The sequence below is a fragment of the Microplitis demolitor genome, chromosome 2, assembly GCF_026212275.2.
Source record: "Microplitis demolitor isolate Queensland-Clemson2020A chromosome 2, iyMicDemo2.1a, whole genome shotgun sequence".
NCBI lineage: Eukaryota > Metazoa > Arthropoda > Insecta > Hymenoptera > Braconidae > Microplitis > Microplitis demolitor.
The window spans coordinates 16,196,001-16,209,443 of NC_068546.1; the positions used below are offsets into that span (position 1 = coordinate 16,196,001).

Below are 13,443 nucleotides of genomic sequence, written 5' to 3' on the forward strand. Positions count from 1 at the left end.
ATACATACGTACGTACGTACACACAAACATACATACATTCGGACATCATCTTCTAATTAGGCAGAATAGCTTCCTAAAACCTCAAAACGCCAAGATCTGATAGAAACTCAATTTTCGGGAATCGGACCGAAACCAATAACTTCCTTTTTTTGAAAATTTTTAATTTTCTTAGCGGGCAGTTAAAAAAATAGTTCAATTTTGAATAATAAATTTTTATTACCTCAAAATGAGATGTGAATATTTAATGCATATTGAAAGTATAAAATTGAAGTATTAAAGTTGATTTACTTTTAATCACGAGTGATACATGACTAAAGACTGTTGAATTAACCCAGTGAAGACATCAACGTAACAGGGATGTCACATTTATAGAATGAAAACTTTCGGTTACGTAAAATCGTAAGTCATAAGTACATTACATCTTCATAACATGTATATCACAATTTCACACTCATTTACGTAACATTGTTACGTAACATAGTAAACGTATATGTGATATTAATGTGACATACATGTTACATTGGTGATAGAGCGGTGATGTTATTTGAATATCATATTTACATGACATAGAAATCATGAAGAATTACAAACTTTACGTTGAGGTTATATAATAGTGAGCTCTAAGTGACATCATTTTCTATTAAATTGTACAAATTACTTTTATGCGCTAGAAATTATAGTTGCAATATTAAAAAAAAATAAAATCATAAAGAAAAAATATAAGAGATATTAATATTTGATTTATTAGCTGAAAAACATACATACATTTTTTTATACAAAAGTATGTTTCTTTTTAATAAATATTTAAACTCTCCAAGTTCTTATGTTTGTTTATTTTTTTCAATACTGAAATATTTTGTTTTTATTCAAGTATTGTCCCACATGGACAAATACGACAAAAATTTATCCGTTGTACTGGTTACCTCGAATGTGCATTCGATTGGGGGATAAAAGATGGATCGCATGTATCCTTGGAGGAACAATTTGCGCGCCCACGAATATCTTGGCGGTGGATTCCTGAACTATCAAATATTTATTGTGCAGCAACTGCATGCACTCACGTCAGACACTTTATTAATTTTTTCCGCCTGCTTGTAAATAATTATTTTAAAATTATTTTTATCGTTATTTATTTGTATTTAATTTAATCAATAAGAATAATAACAATAAAAATTAAAAAAACCAAAGAAAATGTCCAATAATAAAATAAATATATTTATAAGCAAATGAAAATACAGATGTAAATTTATATAAATTAATAAAAACGTTTACTCCATCGATTAGACATAAACCTCAGCGCATTTCAATGTTAAATATTGTTTTTTACATAAATAAAATGCAAAAATATTAATTATTACAAATACATACTTTTTATGCATAACCCTTTCTATTACAATGCCGTCGAAATACGTACATCATTTTAAAATATAATTTTTTACATACATGTGATGGAATTTTTCGATGTAAAATAAATATAACTATTTTTTATGTAAGAGTGATGTAACAGTATGAAAATATCCGAAACATTACATTGTGATATAAATGTGACGATAAAATAGAATCACCAAGATTATGTCACTTATAAGTCGATTTTGTTACGTAATTTTGAGGTAATATCTAGAATATAAAGCTAATGTTAGCATACGATATAAATATAACGTCACATTTATGTCACAAATTTGATGTACCATTTACATTACAATTTATATAATCAGAATGTAAAATTTACGTTGACTTTGTTACGTTACATGTTCTCTAGATGTGATATCACTGTTACGTTGGTGTGTTCACTGGGAACTTCTCTTACTGAACAAATTTTGTGTGTAAATATTTTTTTTACTGTATGTATGGATATTAAAAACTACTAAAATCTACTACTTTTTTTTTAGAAAAATTAATTGAAATTTTTAGGACTTAATTAGAGTAAAAACTGTTGATTGATTGAAATAAATATATTCAAACTATCCCTTATTAAAAGGCACGATTTAAGACGATTAGAAACAAAAAATTTTAAATATGTTTTAATGCTTTTGAATAGTTTGAATATTTTTGAATCACCCTTATTATTGGCATTTAAAATTGCAAATCAATTTCAATCGCTTCTTTCAATCGAGAATAAGTCTACGAAGTCCTAATAAATAGTGTAGAATTCATAGGACTAATAAAGCTTATGCAGTATGTTTATAGGCTCTGATAAGTATTAATAATTTTAAATTTTAACGTCTATATAACGGCTAAACATGTATTTTATATCTGAAACTGACGTTTTTAGGTTTTATATAAGAGTTGTTTATCTATACATATTAAGTACGTAGTAAATCCATTTCTCTCTTGAAGCTAGAGTATTTAGGTTCTAGCAAGGTTTTAAAGTTCGACTCGAGAGAGAAGTTTAAAACAGGCCAAATTTCTCGATTCGGCAATGTTTCAGTAGATAGGCTATAGATAATGGCAAATAGGTGTATGAAACACAGCCTAAGCTAATTTTATAAAAGCTGTTAACTAATTCGAGAGCGTTAGTGTATCAATAATATCGCACAGTTTTATCAAATTAGCGATATACTTTTATAATATATATATATATATATATATATATATATATATATATATATATATATATATACTACTGGAAGAGGATATTTGTTAAATGTAAATGATTACTTACAGGTATAAATATGTGTTAAGAAATTAATAAAAGGGTGGGTAAAATACACAAACTCGGGGGCGAATATACATCTGAATACAATATGGCATTATCCTGTATAAATTTATTCTCTGTGTGGCTGAATAACATCTGTACATTAGATTATTATATAAATTCGGTCGCCATTTTCAACTAACAATAGACTACCTATTGAAATCTCATTCGTAGAATACGATTCAAAGGTTTCATCGAGGTTCTCGAGTTTGATAGTGGTGCTTAATCACACGAAATCCAAACACATTTGTACAAATGCAGGCATTCATAAATCAATCCAATATATATATATATATATATATATATATATATATTTATATATATATATATATATATATATATATATATATATATATATATTTATATATATATATATATATATATATATATATATATATATGTATATATATATATATATGGAAAGAGTGAGGGGGAGGAAACATTCCATCGCTATTCTGTTAATAATGATTCAAATCGGTTGTCAATAATAAATATAATAATAGTTAATGTTTTTAGAATAAATAAGCATTTCAATTTTCTGTGTTCTAAAGTTGATTTATTTAACAAAGTTTTATTCAAAATATACAGTAAGACGTTTCTATTCATACATATTCACTCGCAAAGTTATTCACGTTTATAATTTTTTATTATTTAAGCCTTAGTACAGACGTATACATGTAAGACAAACATCATGTTAAATATAGGTACTAAATATAGTGAATGTAGTAAAACCCAAGTACAATCAAAATGAAAAAAATAATAAATAAAAAAAGAATATAAATAGAATAAATAATATAATTACAACAATAAAATGTGTGCGGGGGTTATTTAAAACAGTTGGTCGTAACAATACAGAGAATAGAAAGAGGTAAAATCGTCTGAGCATCACTCAGGTATTGTGCAAGCTTTTATTAAATGGCCTGTATAAATACAACGAAGTAATAATGTATTGGTTTCATCCAAACCCATTTATGTACATCTCTCCACCTATATATATATATATATATATATATATATAAAACACGTCACATATACATACTATCGGTCTATCTTCATTTACCTTATGTGGAAAAGAAACAGAATAGAAAGTCTAGATGAGTGAGTTTACAAATGAAGATAGTATGAAGTTGTTGGACGACCTCGAACTTTGGTACACTAGTAAGAGAGATGGAAATGACGTTGAAGTATATACCCTTTCGGGTACCATTGGACATATATATATATATATATATATATATATATATATATATATATATATATGTGTATTATACATTCAGATATAAACTCTTAACATCTTTGTGGGATGTTAGGGATCTACCAATAGGCAACTGGTATGGGCGTGGTCTAACAACCTCGAGGGTTGTGTATGGCTGAGACCTTGGGGTGGAACACTGTGGCATAGTGTTTTAGATTATGTGAATAATTGGTAGGGGTTGCTAGAATTTAGCCACGATCCACCCTATCAACAGCACAAAATCTAGGGGCTATTGCTTTTAGGTATAAATATATATATATTTGAATAATATATTTCCCTACTTTATTCCTCTCTGCTTGTTGTAGTGATAGTCCAACCTCACTGCACGCTCTATTCCACCGCCAACGCCTCTAAGTTGCCTGAATCGGATTCTCTCCGCCTGTGCTGCAACTGTTGACACCGAGAGATTATACGAATATGTTCTGGTATTCGTCTATATATTGATGTCCACATTGTTACCGGGATACTCAGAAATTTCGACTAGGATAGCTCTTAATTTAAAAATACCACAAGTTCTTTATATAATATTTGTGATTAGTGTATGAGTGTGCAAGTGCAACTTTAGAAACAAAAAGTACTTTGTGAGCTGATAAACTTAAATCATGTTATGATACAATGGTTCTTTAAGTCATTTTTGGGTGTTCTCTTAATGTATAGAAAAATTGTCATAGTCAACAGGGTTAATATCTTGATCGGTGGTTGGCTAGTAGTCATGACGAATGAGACATTGCGACATTGCGCGAGAAAAGCATTGCGCACATACCGTTGACAATTTGTACTCTCTAGATATATATTGTCACGATTTTTGAACAGTTAGATTTCAATAGTCTTCAGCTATTCATCGGGAAGGCTGATAATGAAATCTGTTTTTTAAGGCAATGATGCGTCGAAGTTCTTGTTGCTAGTGATAATTTAGCTGAATTAAAATAATGTCATAGTGTAATTTTTGTTACTTGTATTATTGTTATTATAATTAATTTGATAGAAAGTATATTACAATATGTCTTTGCCAAGAGGAGTTGGTCTTGGAGTTGATGTTGGTCAATTGATGCAACATCAGCAACAGCAGCAACAGCATCATGTATTACCAGCGGCCTTTTTTCTTCGAGCTAGTGCCGAACGTTATCAGAGGACGCCTAAGTGCGCCCGCTGTCGCAACCACGGGGTTGTTTCTGCTCTCAAAGGTCACAAGCGTTATTGTCGTTGGCGTGATTGCGTTTGTGCTAAATGCACACTCATTGCTGAACGTCAAAGAGTAATGGCTGCTCAGGTATGTCATTAAAATTCATCATATTAAATCAATAGTTATGAACATTAAGTACATTCATTGAATAATCCAAAAGCAAAATTACCTGATGTTAGTACCCTGATTAAGAAATATGATTCTATAAATGGCATGTATAATGTTGAATGTCCACAAGAAATATGATTTAAAATTATAAGGGTATTTTGAATTAATTAATATGATTTCAATTCAATGTATTTTCAATAGTACTTAATATAAAGAAATCGTCTACATTGCAAGTTGCGCGAGTAGTAGAAATTGAAGCTAATGAAAAAAGCTTCAAATCTTGAATGATTATGCACTGTAAGTTTTGGTTTCAACATTCTTTACAGATGAAACAGCAGAATATGATTTTTTTCCTGAATTGGGAAAATGTCAATACATATCATTCTGAAATAATCAACCAATTTGACTCATTTTTGATTATGAACCAAAGATATGCCAATTTTTCCTTAGATCCTCTTCCAAATTGTGGGCGCTAACTTGGCCTTAATTCTCAATATTTTCTTCGCAAATTACATAGTTGCTTTTACAAGGTCGTAATAAACAAAGGTAAATTCTTAAATGAAGTCACAATAGTGTAATTTGAAGCTCATTTCATTGGCTATAACACGCTGCTGATAAAATTTAGTTGTATCGTAAAATTCAGAAGATATTAAAATTCTAAAATCGCGAAAAACTTTTTTCCGATATTTTTAAAAATTTTCGAATTCATTGATCTACCTAAACAAATTTTTGAACGGTTACTTAAATAGAGAAAATTGAAGCTATAATCGCTTGAGCTATAAGATACATTCAACAGAAATGAGCTAATATACTTTTGGTTCAAAAGTTATTTGAAAATAAATAGACAAAAGATGATTTTCTAGTAAGTTTCAAATCTTTCAAACGGCCACTTCTTTTAACCCAATCAACTAATTGGCTATATCTTCGGACTTGACCTTAATTTTTGACCAAAAATTAAGTATGCCAAGTTTCATTCGAAGCCATTAAGAATTGAAACACTATCGTCATCACAATAAGGCGCGTTGTATCCTATATATATGTGTAAACTTTTGTACCAATAATGTTTTTAGAACCTACTTGACTACTTATGATAGATGACAAAATTCTTAAAAAAATCTATCATAAGGACTATTCCAATAGCCAGACTTCTATGAAATCAACTAAAAAAGTGTCACCCGGCCTTACCCGGAGTAGAAAGATAGATCTACGATTCAAACATACAATCATTAAATTTTGAATTGATTAAGAAATTGAAACTCAAAATATTTATGGATTAGGTATTGGAAATAAACTTTTAGTTATTAGACCCTATAGTGGATTCGAAAAGCTCTAGTTAGATCTTAATTTGACGATTTAGATATGTTAATAAAAAATAATTTCAGAATCTTATTGAAATCAAACCTGCATTAAACTGTTACTAAATCGATTATTAACTATCTTTTCAAATAAAAATACTGAAAATAAATCGCAATAAAACCAAAGATGAACTGAACCGAAAATAAACCAGCTTTAAACCGAAAAATTGATATTTATATTTACATTTCGTTCTCTCTTTATAAATTATTTTTTTTTTATAACTAAATAACGCATATGCCCAAGTAGATTTTATTCAGAAATATATCTACTGCAGAATGGGTTACCCAACTTTTAGAAAGTTTTGCCATAATATGTCTTATTTTGCCGAGCAAAGTTGAAAAACACCATCGCTTGAAAGTTTTTGTGTATGTATATACAAATACATATATACATACTAGGATGCCCATTATTGACGAAATTAGATTTTTTCACTTGGCCATGATAAAAATCATTTACTTGTGATCCAAAAATATTAAAAAAAAAAAACGAAAAAGTTTTTTCTAATGCCGTTTAATCCTGCCTAAGAAATGATACATTCCCATTATAGTACAATAAGCATAATTTTATTACTCGCTTAAAAGTAAATGTACAGCAATGAGCAATACATATTCTTATAGGAAATTTACCGCTCTTCAAAGAAGGTCTTTTATGTTTTTTTGTGAATCCAATCATTTGAGAAATATTGAAGGCCAAAGTTTGATTTGTTTAAAAAAGTTGGCGTTTTTGTTTAAAATTTTATTACTCTTTAACACATAAACATAAAATTAAGCACTATAAATTTTCTTATAGGAAATTTATCGCACTTAAAAAAAGGTTTCCCACATTTTTTTCGTAAATCCAACCATTTAAGTGATATCGAAGGTCAAAGTGGATAGATTTAAAAAATAATCTTTTTCGATTAAAATTCTATAACTCTTCAGCAAACAGATATATACTTAGGACTTTGATAATTATTGTTGGAAATTTACCGCTCTACAAAAAAGGTCTCTTAGATTTTTTCGATAAACTCAACCGTTTAAAAGATATTTAAGCACTAAGTTGAAAGACAACTTTCACAAACCAACCCAAAATTTCGTTCTGATGATATAAAAAATTCTTTTTTATTTCAAGCTTAAATATCTTTTAAACGGTTGAGTTTATTGAAAAAATATGAGACCTTTTTTGTAGAGCAGTAAATTTCCGTCAACATTATTATAATCTTAAGTATATATCTGTTTGCTGAAGAGTTATAGAATTTTAATCAAAAACATTATCTTTTAAATCTATCCACTTTGAGCTTCGATATCACTTAAATGGTTGGATTTACGAAAAAAAGGTAAGAAAACTTTTTGAAAGAGCGATAAATTTTCTACAAGAGCATTTAAAGCGCTTAATTTTATGTTTATGCGTTAAAGAGAAATAAAATTTCAAACTAATACGCCAACTTTCTGAAACAAATCAAACTTTGGCCTTCAATATTTCTCAAATGATTGGATTCACGAAAAAAACATAAGAGAACTTCTTTGAAGAGCAGTAAATTTTCTATAGGAATATGTATTGCGCATTGCTGTACATTCATTTTTAAGCGAGTAATAAAATTATGCTTATTGTACTATGGTGGGAATGTATCATTTCTTAGGCAGGGTTAAACGGCATTAGAATAAACTTTTTCGTTTTTTAACTTCCCGCTAAGAAAATCGACGATTTTCAAAAATTTCGAGAAGTTATTGTTTTCACCCCGATTTTCGAAAATCGAGTTTTCATCAGATGTCGACGTTTTGAGGTCCTAAGAAGCTATTCTGACTATTTTCAGAATGATGTCCGAGTGTGTGTATGTATGTGTGTGTGTGTGTGTGTGTGTGTGTGTGTGTGTGTGTGTGTGTGTGTGTGTGTGTGTGTGTGTGTGTGTGTGTGTGTGTGTGTGTGTGTAAACTCTTTGTAACTTTTGAACTAATGAATCGATTTGGATGGTTGAGGTGGCAATCGAAAGAGCTTGTTGGCCTTCAACTTTTCAAAAAATTTCAGATTATTTGATCAAATAGACTCGAAAATATTGGCGAATTACGAAAAAAAAAAATTTTTTTTTTAGTTTTTTATTGATTTCTCAAAAACTACTCATACGATCGACTTCAGAATCTAATCAGCTCTAGTACTCAATAAAACGCGTCGATTGCCACCTCAAACATCAAAATCGGATAATTCGTTCGAGAGTTATCGCGGGAGAAAGAAATGGTGAAAAACGGTATTTTCTAAATATTTTCGAAACGACTGACGCGATCGATTTCAAATTTTAATCAGCTCTAGAACTCAATAAAACGCGCCGATTGCCACGTCAGCTATCAAAATCGATTGATTAGTTCAAAAGATATCGGCGTTAAAAAGTTAAAAAAATAACATTTTATGTTATTTTTTCCGGATAAATCAGAATATAACGTACTAAAATGTGCCTGATATCATACCAACTCATCTTTTTTATGGTTTCTTTCGATCATATAATGTCATCGAACTTGGTTTTTAGTTTAAATCATATTATCAACAAAAAAATCGATAAAACGTAGGTTTTAATATTTTTATCGGATATTTCATATTTTATTGTTTCTTACATGAGTCAAAATTTATTTAAATCTTGATTTTGATCCCCGACATTGATTTCTGCCTCAATACACTTATTTTACTGAACAAAATCAGGAACTAAATTTTAAAAACCGCTTCATTGACGATTTTCGATTCTTAAATTTTCAAACTTCAGCATAACAGGTAACTTGTAAGAGCTTAAAAAGATCATAAAAAAACAATTGCATGTGATAGCATTTTCGAGCTCGAAAATATATCTACACTAATGTTTTCGACCTCTTTGAGGTCGAAAACAGCGGGAAGTTTTGGGGCTGGCCCGCAGGGTCAACCGACAGACCGATTTTTTTTTATTATTTTTGGATCAAAAATAAATGATTTATTCCATGGCCAAGTAAAAATATCTAATTTGGAAAATAACGGACACCCTAATACATACAAACAAAAAAAAAATTCAATTAAGAAGAATTTACATGATCCAAAAATATTAGCATGAGGAAAAAAAAAATTATCGTGCTTCAAGAATGCTAATTTCTTAAAACATATATTCTTAGTTCGAACATTAATTTATTTGATAGATAAGAAAAGTTTTCTGATCAGAGAACTTCAAATTCTCGTTTTAACTGTATTACTGACCTAAAGCAAGAGTTGTAAGAACCCAGTCCAAGAAAATCAGTCTTTTGGTTTTTAAATACCCCTATTTGTCTTTTCAAACCACGAAGAATAGAGAAACTTCTCTATCGTTGTCATAGTATTTTATAGTTAAAATTTAAAGTTTTAATATTTTTGATGTATATCAGCCTACACCAAAAGGAACTTATAGTAACCGTTCCTAGTACGTTTATGAAATATCATTTAATATTATCATGGTAATAACTCCTTGGAATTATGGGATATAGGCCCATAATTTTTGAGAAAAGTTCCCATCACTATGGGAATAATTTCTATCATTATGGTAACAGTTTCCGTATCGCATGGTAACAGAATTATTGTAATGATTACCACACTCATAAGCATAGTTCCCATAAGCAAATAGGAATAAATCATATAAGCACATTGTAACGGTTCCCAAGTGCATATAGGAATCAACTTCATATATTATTAACCATTCTTATAGTATATGTGAAATATTCTTATAATATTATTTTAATCGTTCTCATAATTTCGTGGTAATCGTTACCATATATTATGGTAATCATTTCTATAATATTATGGTAATGGTTATTATACTATTTAAAAATTATTATTCAGTTTTTTTTAGTAATAAGCGTTTTTTTTTATATTTGATCATTTTTTTGAACCATATCACAATGAAATATAAATTTTGGCGGTAGACAAATTTTTAACTTGTAACATATAACATTATATAACTTCGTAATAATTTACATTAAAAAATTTTAAGTATAGAACAACTCGAAACGGGACCCAAAATATCGTTTACGAGCTCAGAGAATAACAGGCGGTTTCGAAAGTGGCCCACGGGGTCAACTTCTTAGTAAATTTGTTTGTGAATTATTTCGGTGTATGGGAATGATTACCATAATGTTATGGTAATCATTCCCACAATATTATTGTCATGGTTAACATAATATTACTGGAATGATTATCATACTATTACAAGAACAATCGTGAGTCAAAATTTTAGCCCTCATCACCCTGACCTCAAACAACTAGCTTTGGTGAGGCTGCGCAGGACCAATTGAGGATTAAATTACATACAAACTTTGCTTCTCATTTGACCCTCAACACAGTAGGACAAAATACTATAATCAGGATGATATCAGGGCGAAATTTCGAACCTCATCTCACTTTCCTCTCATCTCGTTTTATTTACATAGGTCTGTGTGTATATCTATGTGTGGTTATGCATTTACATATATATATATATATATATATATATATATATATATATATATTAGCTTGTCCCTATATTTAAACCATTGATAATTTAAGAAAAATAATATAAATCCTAGGAATTTTTCCATTGAAATTTTTATGACAAAATGCTTAAATGGTTTGTGCAGTATCAATTTTTATACTCGATTGAAAGAAATTCTTTAATTATATTCATAAAATACAAAAATATATTTCTACATAAATGAATCCTTTAAATTATTCAAAACAACAACGAAACTTATGGTATTATCAAATATCACGCATTGTTATGTTTATTATTAAATTGAAACTACGGTTTAAAAACGATTAATATTTTCTTATATAGTATTGCTATCAGAATAATAATATTAATTATATTTTACTTGATATATTATTTAAGTTTCAAAATAAAAAACAAGCTCATGTCATATTTTTTAATACTTACAAATTTTTCGTAGAAAAGAAGTCATAAAATACTATACTTACTACCAATAGCTGCTATTTTTGCATCAGCTTTTATTTTCATGCTTGTCACAAAGTTTTCTGACGACAATATTTCACTACTCTTCCAACTACGCATTTTGTTTTTGGAATTACCGATAAAGGAATAAGATTCTTCGATTAATTTTCTATCCAATAAATAAACGCGTACTGTCTTGCTTTAATAGGTATTGTAAAAATAAAATATTATTAATTTTAATCGTTGAATGTCAATTTTTAAATGACTGTTGTGTTTCCACTGTTACTTCGAACAGATTTAGCGTTTGAAGACTGAATGACGAAAAGTATAGTAACGTTTTATTTTTTCGTAAATCTCTTGCACCAACGTTTAAAAAACATTGTATATATTTTTCAGTCGTTATATCTACCATGATTTCAAACTTTGAACCATATGTTAAGGATTACGAACATAAAATTTGATGATCCATTTAAGTTATTTGAAAATTCTTTGATTTAGCTCGGTTTATACTCAATAACCAGGACAGTACATAGAAGGAAAAATAAATTTTACGATTTAGAATATACCACCTGGGCTCTGTAAGTTTCGAATGAGTTTCATGTAAGGCGTTTGAATTTGAAATGTGGTTCAGTTTAGTTGAGTGAGGTTTTTGAGTATGGAATGAGATTCAGTATCAGGTTCATGAGTTTGAAATGAGGTTGAGTTTAGTAGCATGAGATGTTTGAGTATGAAATGAGGAACAGTAAAATTCATTGAAATCGAGAGGAGGCTCACTTAGCTGTTTTGAGGATGGAATAAGGGGCAAAACCCAAAAATATTGTGAAATTAGGGCTCAAACGTAGACTCGAGATTACCACAGTATCATAGTAACGATAACCATAATTCCATGGGGACTATTCCGATATTATATAGGACGACTTATGACGATTAAAACTGTTTTAATCGTTTTAAATCGCCATAAATCGTCAATTAATGATTAAAAACGATTAAATTTTTCGACTGAAGATTAAAGATGATCCATGACGATGTGAAATTTTAATCGTCATTAATCGTTTTTAATCGTAAAATAATAAATAGTCTTTTGACGATTAAATCTGAAAATCCATGACGATTATGACGATTAAAGACGATTAATGATGATTTAATTTTTAAACGTTTTTAATCGTCACAAATCGTTTTGTTTAATCAGGGCATATTTATAGCAATGATTATTATACTATGTATGCGTGACGTTCCTATAATCGATATTTCAAAAAAAGAAAAAACCCGTTTACCATGCGTAATGAGAACCATTCCCCTAATACATTGTAAAATTGCTATTGTAAGAACGCGAATTTGATTCACTCTAAAGTCAGCGTTTTTAAATCATTATTTTGAAACGTTAAAGTATTGAATAATAACCTTGAAGTCATTGCTTTAATTTAAATAAGAAAGTACATGTGTTAATATAACAGAGTGCTTCCGTGAATCAAGTCGCTAGTGTCTCGAACCAAAAGAATGAAATACTTGGAGCGAGAATATCGCGTTTACTGGTGAAAGAATAAAATAATTTCGTTTAAATCATTATAAATTTTGATTAGAGAATAACTTTCCTTCAACTAAGATTAAAATGTTTTCATGGAGAATTTGGTCGTTATTTATGCGAGCAAATATTTTTTCGAATTAAAAACAATAGAATGACTTAAAACCAGAATTTAATTTTGAATAAAAAATAATCTAGGCATCCGTCAGCCCTGCAGGCCAGCCCCAAAACTCCCCGCTATTTTCGAGCTCTTCGAACTCGAAAATACCCTTGTTTCTCTTTTTTTATGAGCTTTTCGAGCTCAAAAAGGTTACGTTTTATGTTAGAGTTTAAAAATTTTGAATCCAAAATAATTAATGACTAAGCGTTTTTTATATATTTATACACAAGTATGTTCAATAATTAACTCAAAAATAAGTATTTTCGTGATACGTTGTAT

At 29.2% G+C, this 13,443-nt stretch overlaps 1 protein-coding gene across 1 annotated transcript in view; it reads left to right on the top strand.

Annotated features, from left to right (window-relative positions):
• The first annotated feature begins 4,955 nt into the window (after positions 1-4,955).
• Positions 4,956-13,443, top strand: part of LOC103574595 (doublesex- and mab-3-related transcription factor A2) — a 185,536-nt gene continuing 177,048 nt past the window's right edge. The window contains exon 1 of the mRNA XM_014443030.2: positions 4,956-5,220. Within this exon, the coding sequence (XP_014298516.2) occupies positions 4,999-5,220 (222 nt within the window). The 5' untranslated portion in view covers positions 4,956-4,998. The remainder of the gene's footprint in view (positions 5,221-13,443) is intronic.